Source organism: Pongo pygmaeus, chromosome 1 (genome assembly GCF_028885625.2).
Source record: "Pongo pygmaeus isolate AG05252 chromosome 1, NHGRI_mPonPyg2-v2.0_pri, whole genome shotgun sequence".
In the NCBI taxonomy this organism is placed as follows: domain Eukaryota; kingdom Metazoa; phylum Chordata; class Mammalia; order Primates; family Hominidae; genus Pongo; species Pongo pygmaeus.
In genome coordinates this window covers 145237654-145256606 of record NC_072373.2, presented here as the reverse complement: position 1 = coordinate 145256606, position 18953 = coordinate 145237654, and the positions used below count along the sequence as shown (strand labels likewise).

At 42.2% G+C, this 18953-nt stretch overlaps 1 protein-coding gene across 3 annotated transcripts in view; it reads right to left on the bottom strand.

Annotated features, from left to right (window-relative positions):
• Positions 1–18953, bottom strand: part of LPAR3 (lysophosphatidic acid receptor 3) — a 119221-nt gene that overhangs the window by 60624 nt on the left and 39644 nt on the right. For all 3 annotated transcript variants that reach the window (XR_008494178.2, XM_054451423.1, XM_054451440.2), the window contains one exon: positions 2666–3422. Coding sequence is in view for 2 of the 3 variants with exons in the window: in XM_054451423.1 (XP_054307398.1) it covers positions 2666–3422 (757 nt within the window). In the remaining variant the exon portion in view is untranslated. The remainder of the gene's footprint in view (positions 1–2665; positions 3423–18953) is intronic.

Sequence of the window (18953 nt, the reverse complement as noted above, 5' to 3'; positions counted from 1 at the left end):
ATCCTCCACTATGAACTGCTACCTGATAATTCATTTTATAATTCCTTCTCATAAGGAGTAGACAGAAATGTACTCCTGAACCTCTCTCAGCAACAGTCCCCATTGCTGCAGCCACACACACGGTGAGAAACAGCCTGTCTTCCTTACAAGACAAGGTCTGTGAAACCACAAAAGTTCTTGTTTGCCCACACATTACAAATTCTACCTGTAACCCAGAATTAGAACTGGGGACGGGGGGCAATAGGCCACCTACTTCAGAGAAAATAAAACAAAGGGAAAATTCTATAAAACCACATGTCTTCTTGGTACAGGGCTCACAACCTTTCTCTCCTCCCTTTTTTTTTTGGTTTTGTTTTTGTTTCTTAAGACAGGCTCTTGCTCTGTTGTTCAGGCTGGAGTGCAGTGGTGTGATCACAGCTCACTCAACCTCAACTTCTCAGGTTCAAGCAATTCTCCCACCTCAGCCACCCAAGTAGCTGGGACTACAGGTATGCACCACCACGGCCAGCTAATTTTAGTATTTTTCATAGAGATGGGGTTTCACCATGTTGCCCAGGCTCTTCCTTTCTTTCTTAATTTTACTCCAGTCAGGCTCTTGGCTATACCAAATGTGATGATCTCAAGATCAGCACAAGTCCACCACTTTGGTAAGGCCAGCAACACCTGGTCTTACACCACCTCTCAGGGGTACCAACACTGCTAATGCTTCCTCTCCTCGATTGCCTTCTTCTCTTTCTTCTAGTTCCCCAGAGTCTCCTGGGTTTTCCATCCCTTCTAGGGCTCCTTTGCTGGCTGCCCCTTACCTCCTGACCTCCTTACACTGGAGGGCCTGCCCTACAGCTCCATCCTTGGTCCTCCTCTCCTTCATATCCACATTCACGTTCATGGTGAGCTCATGCAGTCCTGTGATTTAAAATACCACTTTCCCCCCAGGACTCTCAAATGTACATCTCCAGCCCAGACCTAAATCTTGAATTCCTGAGTCATACATCCAACTGTCCACTCAATAAAATTGCCACACCCCTTGGATGTCTAATAGGTTCCTAAATTTAGCTTGTCCAAAACCAAATTCCTGATCTTCCCCCAAAACCTCCTCCTCTTCAGTCTTCCTCATCTTGGTTAATGACATTCCCCACCTTCTCCTCCACCTCTCATCTTCCCCTCTACCTTACCCGTCAGTAAATCCTTTAAAAAATATCCGGAATCTGGCCAGGTGTGGTGGCTCACACCTGTAATCCCAGTACTGTGGGAGGCCGAGGCAGGCGGATGGCTTCAGCTCAGGAGTTCGAGAGTAGCTTGGGCAACATGGTGAAACCCTGTCTCTAAAAAAATTACAAAAATTAGCCGGGCCTGGTGGCACAGGCCTGTAATCCCAGCTACTTGGGAGGCTGAGGTAGAAGGATCACTTGAGGCCAGGAGGCGGAGGCTGCAGTGAGCTGAGATTGCACCACTGCACTATAGCCTAGATGACAGAGCCAGGTCCTATCTCAAAAACAAAACAAAACAAAACAAAACAAAAAAAACAGAATCTGACCATCACCTTCGACTACCATCTGGCCATGGTGATCTCTCCCGAGTACTGAAATACTCTATTAACCCATTTATGCCAGGGGTTGCAAATTTTTTTTTGTGAAAAATCAGAACTTGGCAATGACCTTGAGCAGTAGGATATAAATAACTCCCACAAGCTTAGCATTCCAATAATGGAACACTAGGCATAAATAGGTTAAACAATTTTCCTGTTTTTGCTATTGCCTCATTACAGCAGTTTCTTAAAACAGTAGCCAGAGAGATACCATTAAAATATAAGTCAGATCATGTCACTCCCCTGTTTAAAACCTTCCCATAGCTTTTCATCTCACTTGAGACTGGCCCAACCAACATGGAGAAACCCCATCCCTACTAAAAATACAAAAATTAGCCGGGCATGTTGGTGCGCTGCCTGTAATCCCAGCTACTTGGGAGGCTGAGGCAGGAGAATCGCTTGAACTCGGGAGTGGAGGTTGCAGTGAGCTGAGATGACGCCACTGCACTCCAGCCTGGGTGACAAGTGAGTGAGGCTCCGACAAAAAAAGAAAAAAGAAAAAAAATGAAAAGCGGAAGTCCTTATAACCACATGACCCTACATTATCTGAGTAGCCCACCCCCTACCCCATCAGCTCCCTGATCTCATCTTCTCCTACTCCTCCTGCTCGATCCATGCAGCCACAGTGGCTTCCTGGCTGGTCAGGGCTCCTGTACTTACCGCTTCTCCCACCTGGAACACCCTTCCCCAGACACCAGTATGGTTCACTCCCTGACTGCCTTCACACCTCTGCTCAAAAGTCATCTTCCAGGCATCCCTCACACACTTTTTTAAAGTGTAAACGATACCTGCTTAGCTTAGCACTCTCCAGCTCCCTTCCCTGCTTTATTTTTCCATCCTTCCCCGATTCATTTTTCCACAGGAGACTCATCTTATTTCACTTAATTTGTTTACCCCCATTAGAATACTTATTTTATCTTTCCTTATTAGAGTGTAAGCTCCAGGTGGGTGGCGATTTATGTCCGTTCTTGTTCACTGCTGCATTCTTACTGCCTAGTAAGTGCCTGGTACACCACAGATGCTCAGTAAAGATTTGCTGAATGAATGGGAATGATGGCTTGCTTGGGTCCTCTTACCTACCTAAGACAGTCATCACCGTCTTCATTAGCTTCATGGGTGTCCTCCGGCGGCTGATGGACCCACTTGTATGTGGAGACAAGACATTGGTTTTCCTCTTGACGTACACGTAGATCCGCAGGTACACCACAACCATGATGAAGAAGGCCATGAGGTTGGACACTGTCCAGAAAACAAGGTAACTCCTGCTGTAAATGGGGGCCAGGGAAGAGCAGGCAGAGATGTTGCAGAGGCAATTCCAGCCCAGTGTGGGGACCGACCCCATAAAAATGGCGACGGCCCAGACAAGCAAAATGAGCAGCGTCACCCTCTTTTTAGTCAGGTTGCTATGGACCCGCATCCTCATGATTGACATGTGCCTCTCCACAGCAATAACTAGCAAGTTGGTGAGGGAAGCAGTCAAGCTAGTGTCCAGAAGCCCCTGACGGAGAAACCAGCGGTTGACAGTCAAAGTTTTTGAAACTGGGCCTGTGTTAAACATCAGGAATACATAGGCAATTCCAGCGAAGAAATCGGCAGCAGCTAAATTAGCCAACAGGTAGTAGAAGGGGAAATGAAATTTTCTGTTTTTGATCACTGCCGCAATGACCAGAGAATTAGAAAAAAAAATAAACAGGCAGAAAAACGTCCCAACACACAAAACAATCACAAGCTTTGTTCCTGTCCAGTCATCGACAGTATCACTGTTGCTCCTATTATAAAAAAAGTCCATGTGCTTATCATAGTGACACTCATTCATTGTGGAGAAGAAGTGAACATCCTAGAAAGAAATTTAAAGAAGAAACAAATATCATTTGTAAAATCAGTCACTAAGCCACCAATTGCTATTTCTAAGCCCCTTCTGGCTAACTCCCATCAAGGGAGTTGAAGACCTGAAGTGTCAGGTCTCAGTGCAAATGTCTATTGCTCCAGGACATAGCCCCTGACCTCCTACCACAGCATTTAGTGCACATTTTAGTTGTTTGTTTCCCAGGCTAGGCTGCTCAGGTTAGGAGGGCGTATCTCTATTTTGTTCACCATTATAACCCTAGGATTCAGTTGCTCTGTCTGCCTCATGGCGGGTAATTATTGGTAGGTTGGCTGGCTGGCTGAATGAATGAATGAATTCTCATGGAGGCATCAACAGGGCAAATGTGCTGAGCCCTGCAATAGCCACTCTGCACTGGTAACAATGACAACACATTATGTTAATGCCTCCTCCTGGCTCCCAGTTCATTAGTTATTTATGGATACGTTCATTAATCAACGGCAGGTTGGTAATTCCAGGTACATTCTTCCCAAGATAATAGGAGTTGAATTACCATTCATATAACCAAATAGATTCCCCAAGAGACCAGTTTTCTATGATTTCTGATTCCACTCCTGATCCTCCTTTTGCCATCTTTTGGTTTCAACAAACAACTCTGATATTCACATATTAGGTATATGATGCAGGGATGGAGACTTTGGTCCCAATATCTCCCTTCCTTACCTTTTGTTCACTTCTTCCTTATAGTCTCCTAACCCAAACTGTACCAATGTGAAACTGCTCACTGGATTTTCCAGCATTCCTCAACACGGCAGGTGGAGGAGGATCGGGCTTCCATAGGCAAGACTGAGATTTGGAATTGGGGCAGATCTCCAACTCAATGTGGATGTGAGAACATATCTACTAAGTGAGGGCATGTTCTTGGGACACTTGTCTGAAAGAAGACCCCAAACTGGGATATCAGGCAGACAGGGAAGACACCAATCCTCCCAGTAAAAGATCTCTTCAATCCCAAAAGCGAGGGATCTTGGCCAAGGAAGGGCTGGGCAGAAGCCCCACGGATGCCCATCTGTCTACACGTGGTGGGGAAAACCAAGTGTTCTGCCTCACAGCGGTCTGGTCACAGCCATGAACGGTCCTATGGAAGAAGATTGGGCTTAGGGTCAGGGTTCTAGCTTCTGGGAAGAATGACCATTTGCTCCCTCACTGAGAAATGAGGCTGCAGCTTATTCCCTGGAGAACCAGAGATTCAGTCGGCAGAGGGACTGAGCAGCCCTCTGGGAGCTGTGACAGTAAAAGCTCAGTAGAAGCCCCCAGATTTTAAAGTTCCTGAAAATTCTGAAATCTAATACCACAACCAGAATCAAGAAGACCAGATAACAATATTAAGTAGTACAAAATAGAAATGTATCTCAGTCTTCTTTTTAATTTATATTTTAATGGTATAATGATACTTTTACATGAATTAGATATTGCTTTTCAGCCATAGCAAATGGGAGGTAAATATCATTTTATATGCTTAAAAAAAAACTGGGAGTAGTCTCAAGAGACAAATGGTTCCAGTATCTTTCAATTACAAGAAAGGAAGACTCAATTTTCATAATGACAAAATAAAAATTACTCTCTTTGGCAGACAGTCACCAATATTTCACTGTAAATATCAAATAAATTCATGATATCATATATTTATACTATATCATAATTTCCCCAAATTAAAAATATAGTATAATTTTAATAGCTTCACAATATTCTATTATATGAATAGGCCACACCTTACTTAACTAATCCTAAATACTGGACATTAGGGTTGCTTCCTGTATTTCACTTTTATAAGCAAGGCTGCATTCTTGTGCATTAATCTTTATATATCTAACCAATTCTTTCTTTAGGAATAACCCATAGATTTCAAATTGAAGTAAAGGATATAAATCTATTTAAGGGTTTCTGATACATCTTGTCAAACTGCACTTAAGAGAGATAGTATTTTTTTTTTCCAAGATGGAGTCTTGCTCTGTCGCCCAGGCCGGAGTGCAGTGGTGCAATCTTGGCTCACTGCAACCTCTGCCTCCTGGGTTCAAGCGATTCTCCTGTCTCAGCCTCCTGAGTAGCTGGGACCACAGGCGCATGCCAGCACACCCGGCTAATTTTTGCGTTTTTAGTAGAGACGGGGTTTCACCATGTTGGCCAGGTTGGTCTCGAACTCCTGATCTCAGGTGATCCGCCCACCTTGGCCTCCCGAAGTGCGGAGATTACAAGCATGAGCCATCACACCCAGCCTGAGAGATCGTATTTTTAATTCTACCAGCAGCATATGAGAGTTAAATACAAGGTGCTAATCTAGTGAAATTCAATTTAAATATTTAAAGAGAAATACAGCTTTCAACCATGTTGGAAGTATACAGAAATTCAAGACAAACAATCCGAGAACCACTTGCTATGGTCTGAATGTTTGTGTGCCTCCAAAATTCATGTTGACACCTAACCCTAACTGCAGTGATATTAATAGGTGGGGACTTTGGGAAGTGAATGGGATTAGTGCCCTTATTGAAGAGGCCTGAGAGAACTCGTGAGACCCTTTTTGCCACACCACCATTCAAGGACACAGCATTTGCCCCCTTCTGGAAGCAGAGACCAGGCCCTCGCCAGACACCAAATCTACTGATGCTTTGATCTTGGACCTCCTAGCTTCCAGAATAGTGAGCAATAAATTTCTGTTATTTATTAATTACCTAAAGTATTTTTATTATTGCAACAGGAATAGACTAGGACACCACATGGGAAATTTTAATAACACAATTATTATGTGTCTTTTCTAATTAAAAATAACGTATATATTTTACTTTGTTACATGCTCTATATATCTAAGAGAAACATTTCTAATTTAAAAGTTATATTATCTTTGACTAATTTATTAGAAATATAAAGATGAATATGTCACAAAGACATTGGAATTAAGACACTACAAAAATACTGCTCAAATTTTCCTAATTTTATTTTGAAGGATCTTAACATTTTAGTTTTATTTCTTACATGTGGTTGAATTTTTCATGATATCAAGCACTAAAACCTCAATGATTTTTACTTCAAAAATCTTCAAATTCAACTGTCCCTTGTCACAACCAAAACAGTTTAAGACATGTTTTTAGCAAAAATTGCCCTGAGACTGCAAAGCAATTTGTCTTACAAAGTTGAGACATCACAGAAAAACTATGATTAGCCAGAACTCCCACTAAGCAGCACTGCACTCTGGCTCCAGATCCTACTTTTGAGAGAAACAGGCAATGAGAGAAAAAAACTTCGCATAGGAAATTGGTGAAAAAGATTGCACAGGATGGAATATACTATACAGTCCATGAAAAACATACTCACTATGAAGTTGCGGTAATACAAGAAAAAGCCCATGTCATTGCTTTAATATACAATACACATAACAAAAATTTATTTGTGTTGACTATATAGAAAAAGATAATGAAAAAAATCTCGAAATGTAAATAGTTAAGAATGGCGGAACTGTGAGTCATTTTTAAAAAATTCTTTCTAATTTTTTCCGTCTACCACATTTTCTGTAATAAGTAAATCAAGACTTTTAATTAGGAGCATATATTCTACTTAATGTATTCTATCTTTCTTCTACAATTATGGCTTTGAAAAATCAAAATTAATGTTCAAAGGAAAAGCCTCAAAGATTTGCATATGTTCAGTTTATTCTTACGAGCACAGCACACTTTAGGGTTTTTCAGTGACAACAAAAATAAAATAGTTTTCTACTTAATCTTCACATAACCAAAACTTGACTTGCTAAACCCTGACCACACCAGGATGTAGCTTTCACCAATTCTCCTATAAAACATTTCCTAATGCCATCACCACAGATCTCCCCAGTACACATTATCTACAGATTATCATATTGTCTTAGCTAGAAATTACCAAAAATTTTTAGCAAGTTTATAACAAATGACTGATTTATTACTATCTCTTGGCCTCCCTTAATCCTTAAAATATGATTCTGTGATTTTCAACAAATTAATCAGTTACTTCAGTCCTAGTCTAAATGTCCCCTCCACAAAGATACTTTTCTTACTAGTTCAAGATAGCTCCACAGCTCTCATTCTCAGAGAGCCCTTGTTTACCTCCATCAGAGCTACCCAGTTGCTTGTGACCCAGTATTTTCTTTTGCGTTTAAGAATTTATTGTCCATCTCCCACCCCTAAACCGTTCCACTCCAGCAGAGCAGGGAACCTGCCTATTATGCTCATATCTACAGGATCGGTATTTGTTGAATGAATGAATGAATCTCTGTCCTACACTATTTTTTTCCATGTCTAAAATGAAAAGATTCTGTGAAATGCCTTTGCTGACTTATACATCAATCACTAAGTATGACAATTAGCGAGCTCTGTCACCTATTAACTAAGTGTTTTCAGGTACATTACTTAATATCTCTACTTTATTATTACTATTTTTCATTATTAATATTTGAGTGCTTATCTGTGCCAGGTGCTGAACTAAGCATTTTACATGGATTATCTCACGGTATCCTCCCAACAATGATGTAGATATTATTATTACACCCATTATGCATTTGAGAAAACCGAAGCACCCTTGCCTAGGGTTACACAGCTAGGAGTGGGAGACGCTGGATTCTATTCAGGCAGCCTCGTTCTACAGCCTGCATTCTTATCTGCAACACTATACTTTATCTCCACAGGCATGTGAAATGCCAGACAGAACCAAGGACTATATTTATACTTACAAGAGTTATAGAATTACCAAAATAGAATGATCTGATCAAATCACATTAAAAGACTACCCCATACTATAAAAAACAGGGGGCATTTTAAATAGCCTTTGGCCTTTTCTTTTTTTTTCTTAACCCTGAGAAGGGTAGAAGACACTTTTCTGAAAATATGTTTTCAACTTTTATGGTAAGTAGGATACAATATGGTCAATTTCAGGATCAGGTTAACATTGCTCAACTTTACTTCTGTCAAATCCCAAGCTGTTTTTTGTTTGTTTGTTTTTATACTAAAGGTTTAGAGGGTTTGATAGTTCTAACCTAGAAACAAAAGATGCTAAACTTTGGAGCAATTACCACAACTTCAAACTTCAGTAATTTTAGACTTCATAAAATGATGGTTTAGAAAGTCTATATGTGGAATCCAAATGAAAACTTCATGAGCAAAGCTTTCATTTAGACTCTTCCAAACTTGCTTCCCTGAAAAAAATGTCCAGCCAGCCCAGAATGTGGAAACAATTATGAAAATTAAGACATTTGAAAACCACTCAAGCAGCTTTTATTTCTAGCTACATCTTACGAGACAAGTTGCTGCCTGGCCTTTTAGCTGGCTTTCAATAACAATCTCTTCTTCCTCCTAGAAGAAATATGGTACATCAAAGACATGGTCAGTCAATACTGCGCATATCTGCTTTCTCTATGGTTCACAAATGTAGACCAGTCCTCTCCTCTTAAGAAACTCTATCCAGATGGGAGGTGGATGTTAGGTTAGTTGGTACTCTAGCAACCAATCCTGGGTCAGCAATCACGTCTGTTCACTGAATTCCTTTTAATAATTCATGTTAATGGCAAAATCAGGATAGCATGGAAGATTTAAATCCACATGAAATCCCGGAGGTTCATTTTAGCCATTAGTTTCAAGGCCTTTGCACTTGCCATTCCCTCTGCCCAGAAGACTTTTCCCCAAGATACCCAGGGGGCTCATTTCTCTACCTCATTCCTGCTCAAATTCATTTCCTCAGGGACCCCTTCCCCGCCACTCTCTAAAGAGCACCCCACGCCTCCACCCCCTGCGGCACTTAAGCCATTTACCCTGCTTTATTTTTCTCCACAGTATTTCTCTACACCTCAACTATCTACTTGGGTTACAGTCTATCTCCCCAACTTCTATTTAGTCATTATGTCTCCTTAGGCTCCTCTTGGCTGTGACAGTTTTTCAGATTTTCCTTGTTTTTGATGAAGGTATGCTTAGGAAGGCAGAGAACGTATGTTGTTATGGTGCCTCCAACAACGCCCAGCACATATTAGGCGCTCAGCAAATACTTGTTAAATGTAGAATTAAATGAAGTAATGCTTGTGCACTCATGCCTACATGCCCCCTAACCTTTACCCAAATTGAGCATTATTACTTTATGCTTCTTCTGCATATTCTCTAATTTGAGTCTCACAACTCATTCATTCCTCTGGGGAGACTTGGCTCCAAGTCCTGCAAGCTGAGAGGTATAACAAGTGGGTTCCCTACCTCCAGAAAAGCAGCTCACCTGAGCAGACCAGTCAGGGTCATTCTGAAGGACAGTCTCATAATAGAGACCTCTCTCTATTAGTATGAACACCAGAAACAAAGATTCCTCTTTGAATAATACTTCAAAAGAGGGACCCAATGGCCAAAGCTAGAACAATCCAAGTAATAAAATAAAGTAGTATTGGATTATAACCCAAAGTATAAACAAACATCCATGAGTCCATACTGACATAAATAAATGATTGAAAAAAATAATAAATGGAAAGATGAGACAAATCTCCCAGGCAGAAGAATACCAAATAAATAATATAGATATTCCACTGTAAAGGAGGGGAAGCATAGCTCCTTTATATGTAGGCTGTACATAGGGACCTCCTTCCAAAGAGCACAATATGGAAATGGGGCGGGCGGTGGGGGGGTTAGTGACGTCTCAGCAGAGAAACTTGCCAAACACTGCTTCAGCCAGATGATCAAGGTCAACATCAACAGTGATAAGTCATGTTGCTAGTCTGTAATCTTGATAAGATGTGTTACTTCAGATGAAGATGGGAGAGTAAATCAGAGTTTACTGTGACCTTCCTCCCAAACACCCAGAACCCCAGGCTAATCATGAGAAAAACATCACAGAAACCGCAGTTGGGGAACATTCTACAACATTTCTGACCAGTACTCCTCAAAACTGCTACTCATCAAAAACAAGGAAAATCTGAAAACCTGTCACAGCCAAGAGGAGCCTAAAGAGACATAATGACTAAATAGAACATGGATCCTGGGTGGGATCCCGGAACACCAAAAGGACAGGGGTAAGAACTAAGGAAATCTAAACAAAGTACAGATTTTAGTTAACATTAACATATCCCTATCAGTTCATTAACTGCAACAAATATACCACAGTAATGTAAGATTTAATAATAAGGGATACTGTGTGTGGGAGGGGGTATAACATAGGAACTCTCTGTACTATCCGTTCAATGTTTCTGTATATAGAAGACTGCTCTGTAAATAAACAAATATTAAAAATAATTTTTAAAGAGGAGGCATGTTGTTGACTCTACTACACTAATTTTAAAATAAATAAAGCCCCTGTGTTCATAAGCAGTTACTTTATTCTTTGATATGGTAAAAAAAAAACACAGAGGAGTGGCAATTTGTTCAAGATCAAATTTAAACAGACATTGTAACTGAGAATGAGATGCCTCTGATATTCCTGGATAAAGCGAATATGTTTATTAGAGGGGTGCTTGTTAAGGGTAGGGTTACAATTCAGTTTCTGTATCTTTATACTCTAGATCATTTCTCTTGAGAAAGCAAAACTCTCAGTGTTGCTGAAGTTTGGGTTTGGTTACTCTGCTTCTTTTGAACACTTTTTTTTTTTGAGACGAGTCTCTGCTCTGTCACCCGGGCTGGAGTGTAGTGGCGCGATCTCTGCTCACTGCAGCCTCCGCCTCCCGGGTTCAAGTGATTCTCCTGCTTCAGCCTCTGGAGTAGCTGGCATTACAGGCGCCCGCCACCATGCTCAGCTAATTCTTGTATTTTTAGTAGAGACGGGGTTTCACCATGTTGGCCAGACCGGTCTAGAACTCCTGACCTCAAGTGACCTGCCAGCCTCAGCCTCCCAAAGTGCTGGGATTACAGGCACGAGCCATGGTGCCCAGCCTCTTTAGAACAAATCTTAAACTCGGACGCCTAAAATTGCTCTGATCTAGATCCTGTTTCACGTAGCAACAATACTGGTCTCCGTAATACTGGTCAGTAGAGGTTCCAAGAGGAGAAGCCACAGAGAGGCAAGCGTACAATGGGTGTGCTTGGGAAAATACTTAATACAAATGCAAAGCTTAAGCATCTCAGGTCATCTTCAGCTCAGAGATGGCAACACGCAGGGAAAACTGTAGCCTGAGCTTAGCAGAATAAACAGGTTCTTGTGTCAGTGCAAGTTTCGGAGCCCTTTAGGCAGGGAGGACAGCCCGTGGCACGTCGGGGGCTCACCTACTGTTCTCTCCCAATCAAGTGGGGTTTACAGAAGGTCTTGGTATATACACACAGCTTCTACCCTAGGACTTGTTTAACAAACAACTAGAATCAAAGATATTGTTCCCCAGATGTTCCTGATGGCCGAAGACTGTCTTAAGCATATTCATTAAACAGGAAAGCAAACATGAAAACATACAGAATTGAACTAAATAAAAGAGGTGACAGATGAATTTATGGGATCAGCAAATTCCTTGACTTAGTTTATCCAAACATAACACAAATCCTTACTTGTGTTTGCTTTATATAAAATTTTAATCTCTGTCTAACTCACTAGGCTAGAAAGATGACTAATACATTTTGTCCCTTGACACATAAAAGGACAAAAAAAGTAAAAGATGCTAATCAAAATGCTTAAAATTAATATTATTTATACATAATATAACTGGACATGATCTATTATACAGCAAATAAGCCTTAGACCATCGTATAATCACATTTCAGTAGCTTTACTGTTTGAAGGGGTTGAGAATGTCAATTTTTTTTTTTTTTTTTTTTGAGACGGAGTCTAGCTCTGTCACCCAGGCTGGAGTGCAGTGGTACGATCTCGGCTCACTGCAACCTCCACCTGCCTGGTTCAAGCGATTCTCCTGCCTCAGCCTCCTGAGTGGCTGGGACTACAGGCCCACGCCACCATGCCCGGCTAGTTTTTGTATTTTTAGTAGAGACAGGGTTTCACCATGTTGGCCAGGCTGGTCTCAAACTACTGATCTCAGATGATCTGCCTGTATTGGCCTCCCAAAGTGCTGGGATTACAGACGTGAGCCACCATGCTCGGCCAAGAATGTCAAATTTTAAAGTGTGAACATTCATAGCTGAAAGAGATATTCTTCTTATACAAGGGACCTTGTCATATGCAAAAATATATTTTGAGACATTTCCAAGTGCTTGTTTATACCAATGACTTCTGCTATGGTATAAATATGTCCCCCAGAGTTCATGTGTTGGAAACTTAATCCCCAGTGCAGCAGTGCTGAGAGGCAGGACTTTTAAGAGGTGGATTAATGGATTAACACTGTTACTGTGAGAGTGGATTTGTTATCACAGGAGTGGGCTCCTGATAAAAAAGAATGAGTTTGGCCAGATTTCCTCTCTGTCTCGCATGCTCGCCTCTCCCTTCCACCCCTCTACCATGGGATGGCCCTTGCCAGATGCTAGTGCCAACCTCTTGGACTTCCCTGTCTCCAGACTCTGAGAAATACATTTCTTTTCTTTATAAATTACCCAGTCTCTGGTATTCTCTTTTATAGCACCAGAAAATGAACTAAGGCAAATTCTCATGACAAGGAAATTCTATTTCTTTACATTGTAAAATTCACAACAGACAAAATTTTGGTTTAAATTATCTGTCCTAATCCAACTGTGGTACCATATTCCCTTTCTCATTCCATTTTTCATAACCTGTCTCCTGTCTCCTGTCCTGAGAAGAACAGTCAGGAGTCTCTTGCTCCATACGGTTTGTTCCAAATAATCCTGTTGCCAGCAACAGGTTAACAGTGACCTACAGCAACTCCTTCTTGCTTCTGGAGATCATACACACCCAGGTTAGTGCCTGTCTGAATCCTCAAACTCTACATAGGAAGGAAAATAATATTTTTAATGCATGCAGCTGTAGCGGGAAACAATTCTTCTAATCAAGGCTTCAAAGATACTAAAGAAGAGCACTGTTACTGCTAAACAAACAAGCCAGAGGGGCTCCTCGAGAACGCTATGCCTTGGTCAGGAAGCAGCATCCATCACTGGAGAGGAAAGCTCATACCTCATACCCCTCCTCTCCTGCCTGCCTCCCTCTCCTACCCCGTGTCTGTCTGGTAGTAAAGGTAGCCAAGTCATGTAAATGAATATAACACACATTTGAATGTGGTGCCTAATCTCATCACATGCATCTTCCAGCTCCCCTCCCTACCCTGTATCCTACAGGGCTGGCCCTTAGGGACTGCTTCCTTGCTTTCCAGCTTCTGCCAATGAGAGGAACAGCAAGAGATTGGAAGGTGGGAGGAGGGTGAGGTCGAGATACTGATTTCTCCTGCCTCCTCCCCTCCTGGTTGCTGTAGGTTGGCTGGGTTAACCACTGTCAGGCATCCCTCTATATACAGGTAGCCTCCCCTTCTCCCTCCTCTAGCTTTCAGGTTGAGAGGTGTTAACCACTCCTTGTTGCTTCTAGCTCGGGGACACTGTACCATCTCTTGTTGGTTTCTACGATCTCTGCCCTCACTCTGTAAACGGTATCCCCTCCCCGTCGCTCCAGTTACCAGGTTGACTATATCACCTCTTGCCTGTGGAACTCTACAGTTGTCTTTTAAAGTACATTGTAATAACAACAAAAACTGTTATTTGAAAAGTCATACATGTTATGGATTTTCTTAAATATTTTAGAATGATCTAGTACACTTTTCCTAATTATAAATATAACAACTCTCAGAGAAAGAAAGGGGAATATATCACATTCCCAAGGGCATGGACCAGTAGCACAATTCTTTTGATGTCCTCAATGTCCCTGCACAAATACCAAAACCCTAGTAAATTTCTCTGCAGATAGTAAGTGATTCAATAATGAGTGATCTACTCACGGTTTACTGCATACTGGAGTCTACCTCACAAATGTCCTTCAATGTCATTCAGAATCAGTTCCAACTCTAACTGTATTCCAGCCTTGTGCACCATGGAAAGTTCATACATGATATGGATTTACATTTTAATTCTAAGGATTAGCCACATTTGAATTTAGACACTACAGAGAAGGAAGCAATTGACTTTTCTTATGATGTCTGGCAAGGGGTAAGGTAATGACAACCTGAGCCAAGGGGAAGCTGCAGCTGGATGCAAGGCAAAAGCAATGCAAATGTAGCTACAGAGCTGCACTTAGGTGTGCACTATGGTTCATCCTACACAGTGGTGTTTCCAGTGGCTGGCCAGCCATGGGGGATGTCAGGTAAGTGTTGCTCTCAGAAAAGCTCTGTTGCCTGCAGCCTTAGTGGAACTACTATCACAGCAGATGATCTTTAGACTCTGGGAACATAAGTCAGACATAGTCCCCAAGTAGACAAAGCAGCTTGGGGGTTCAGAGCACAGAGAAGGGGGCTCAGGAATAAGCTCTTCCATATTCCACAGCCTCACCTCACTGTAGCATTCTTAACCTCTGTTCCTTCACCTGCTCCTCCCAATCTGAATACAAATATGCTTGGGGAAGATCAGAGGCAACGCTCAACTTTCGAACCTCTGTAATCTGTACAACTGGAGTTTTTATAAATGTTACATTGATGCTCCTAAAATGGATTTTTATTTACTAGATTCGGACTCTCAGTCACAGGGTGGGGTGGGCAGTCTCCTGACGTTGCACTGTATACGCATTCTCCGCCTACGTGTCAGCCTTTACCACCAGACCATGAGCTTCTTAAGGAAAAGAACAGTTTCTGACTCATGATTGTGCCCCTCATGTCCAGTACACTGGCATGTAGTAAGTAGATACACAACAAATCTCTGGTCGATGTGTTAGTTGGTTACTTTCAGTTAGTTGGTTATAAGGGGATTTGGAAACCTGATGACAAGTGTGTTGAACAATGTTAGGATGATACAGAAGAAGAAAGCAAGTATAGGGTATTCTTGAAAAAAAAAAAAAAGGCTGAGAAATACTTGTGACCTCACATGACATTCAGCATATTTTATTAAATATTTGACTTAACCTCACTTCTAAATTTGTTAGGAGCAGGGCTGGTATCCTTCTCTCTGATTTTTGAACCACAAACAGAATCTGACAGAAATTTTTTTTAAAGTATTCAATTTGATTGAATAATTCCCAAATCTTCTGTTTACAGTCCTTATTTTCTTTGGTTTCACTGTGGAAGTTGACAATAGTTATTCCCTTCTTCAAACTCCCCTCCTGCCACCTCAAAGGCTTGACGCTCCTGTTTTTTCCCAATCTCCTCAGTATTCCTGTCTCCTGTTTTTCCACCATTCTTGAATTGCAGACACTTCTAGACTTGGTTCTCAGCCCTCTCTTCTTTTCCCTTTAAATTCTCTTCTACCAAAAATATTATTGCTTAAATTATTTCCTCTATGTGGATGACCCCAAATAATTACCACAAGCCCCGACACTTCTCACGCCCTCTCTTTCATGCTAAGCTACCACTTGCATGTCAGGAACCCAATGTGCCTTGGAGCTAAAACAAGAAGAAAGGCACCATGAGGGCAGCATGTATGCACTCTCAAATGAATTTTCAACCTACCTCAGCTCAGCTGTTGGAAGATAGTGAGGCCACCATAAGGAAAAAAGTTTCAACTTTAAACACCAGGATTTTAACACAGAGGATAAAATCATGGTGACTTCAGGACCCCCGGGTTGTTTGTAATGAAGCATTGGCAAGTTGGCAGGATGGTTTGGAACTGGAAAGCCTCTGTCCAAACTACACTGGCTAGGATCCTTCACTCTCCCTCTCTCTGGTGTTTTTCTTGGGCTCAGGGTAGACTGCTGAAGCCACTTTACCTGAGGCCTAGTCTTGACTACTATAGTGTTCCCTGCCTTTGAATCTGCTCCTGACCAATTACTCTGGACATAGCTTTGTGAATTCAAACTCAGCTCCAAACCTAGGAATCTGGTTTCTGAACTTTCCCACTGAGAATGGTTCTTAGCCTCTTCTCACTTGAACTTTGCATGGTTAACCTCTAGACTCGACCCTCAGGCTACACTGAAGAAGCTGCAGGACCCCAGGCTCCATTTCTAAGAAGTCATGCAATGGGTGGTATGACACTAAACTCACAGCTGTTCTAACTCATTTGCCCATAATTGCATATTGCCCTGTGACTTCTTTTGTAATTATTTCTTTGTATTATTATTTAGCTTTATGTTCTGCAGGACAGACTGCTAAATCATTTTCCTTTTCTTTCTTTTCTTTTTTCTTTCTTTCTTTCTTTTTTTTTTTTTTTTTTTTTTGAGATGGAATCTCACTCTGTCGCCCAGGTTGGAGGACAGTGGCGCGATCTAGGCTCACTGCAAGCTCTGCCTCCCAGGTTCATGCCATTCTCCTGCCTCAGCCTCCCGAGTAGCTGGGACTACAGGTGCCCGCCACCATGCTCGGCTACTTTTTTGTATTTTTAGTAGAGACAGGGTTTCACCGTGTTAGCCAGGATGGTCTCAGTCTCCTGGCCTCATGATCCGCCCACCTCAGCCTCCCAAAGTGATGGGATTATAAGCGTAAGCCACCGTGCCCAGCCCACGTTTTCCTTTTCTTACAGAGTAATGGGCTTATAGCTGGGCACCAGGACGCCCAACTGTACACTCGGTTTTCCAGCCTCCTTGTACCTCCTTGCAGCTAGGGTGGCTGTGTGACTAAGTTCTTGCCACTAGAATGTGAGCATAAATGAAGTGTGCTACTGCCAGGTCAGCCCCAAAACGATGAAGGTGCCCTCCTCCGTGCTCTTTTCCCTACCTGCAAGTTGGAACATAAACAGACCTGTGATCCACTTTGAACACCCAGTAGGGAAAAGCCTCTGGGCAGCCTAAATCCACGTAGTCCACGGACTAGTTTCCATCAACAAGAAAATATGTATAGAAATTGAAAATAAACACTCAGAAATGTTTATAGCAATTTAATTACTCTGATCTGATCAATCTGATCACTATATAGTACATGTATCAAAACATCACAATGGGCTGGGCGTGGTGGCTCATGCCTGTAATCCCAGCACTTCGGGAGGCCAAGGCAGGAGGATTGCCTGAGGTCGGGAGTTCGAGACCAGCCTGACCAACATGGAGAAACCCCATCTCTACTAAAAAATACAAAATTAGCTGGGCGTGGTGGCGCATGCCTGTAATGCCAGCTACTCGGGAGGCTGAGGCAGGAGAATTGCTTGAACAGAACCAGAACATGAGCTTGTTTTGGCTGCTCCTTGCAGCTTTTAGCAAGGGAGACAAGAAAGAGATGAGCTCAGGCAAGACTTTTTGCAAGTATGTAAGCAAAGGTGGAAAGGAATGGACAGTGTCCAGAAACGGAGGGCCTTGGAGAATCAGAAAAGTCAATTGCCCGTGTAGCTCCAAACAGTAGAAAATAGTATTACCACTTGCAGCCTATCTCAAAGACCTCTCAGTAAACTGTTGCAAGGGACAATGCCAGGCAGGTCTGTAGTAATGATCAGAGTATGGGTGCATCTTCCCACCCAAGTCTATGCTGCAGAGGATCTCAGAGTACACACTACTGAAGAGAGGCAGAGAGATGAGCCAAGCATGCAAGCTGGAAAATAAGTCATGCTTAAGAGCTTGACCCAGAGTGGGATTTGGATGCAGTAACTGACCTGTGGAACTGACTAGAAGTCTATCAAGTTTATAAGGAATTGTAGTGCCAGGGAAGCCACAGTTTGGCCCAGAAAGGCCCACATTCATTCTCCCCCAAGGAGTACACAATTTCCACACCCTTCAGATGTGGCCACAGAGGGTACAGAAGAAGGAAGGACTTCCCAGGGGACAAAGACAAAGTCAAGGCTTCTGGGAGGCCCCACCCAGAGAGGGGAAGCATGGACCAACCATGGAACTGACTCCACTGCCAGGGCAGGGAGGTGTTAATAATTCCTGTCCAGCAAGGTTTCATCATTTTTAGGCCCCTGTTACTTGTCTTCAATTCTTCTGAATGGGAAGTTTTCTTGTTTCTACTCGTCCACTGAATAGTGGATGTTTGTCAGAACAAAGAACAGAAGGACATTTTAGAGTGAGTATTTAAAACAGAGGTTAGAGAAGGGACAGCCAGACCTGTGGAGTTCTGGGGTCACCTGCATGCTGAAGGAAAGCATGGCAGGTTGTGAGGCACGGCAGGGGCAGGATGGTGAGGGGAGGGGAGGGGAGGGGAAGCTTCAGCATCAGCTGAACCTGGGCCAGATGCAGGCACATCACTTTTAGCAGTGGCTCTCACCTGGCACACTGCTGATCTGGCCAGAACTTTTTCCTCCTCTAAAACTGGCATAATCATGACAACTGTATAGGATTGTTGGATGGACTAAATTAAAGCAATTATTTCTATAGTGCTTAAGGAAATGCTTAGTACACAGGATGCACTCAATAAATGGCAGACAGCACTTCCCAAGAAGGTATAACTCAAAATTTCTAAAAAGTTCGGTGAAACATACAACTGGCATTCTGGGAGATTAACTGTTCATGCTCTAACACCTAAATTTAACAAGGAATGGTGACAAAATCATCCTGTAAATACACTAAAATAACTATAGTCCAAGAAAGAATTTCCCCCTGCCTGAGTATGGGCTCAGTGCTGTA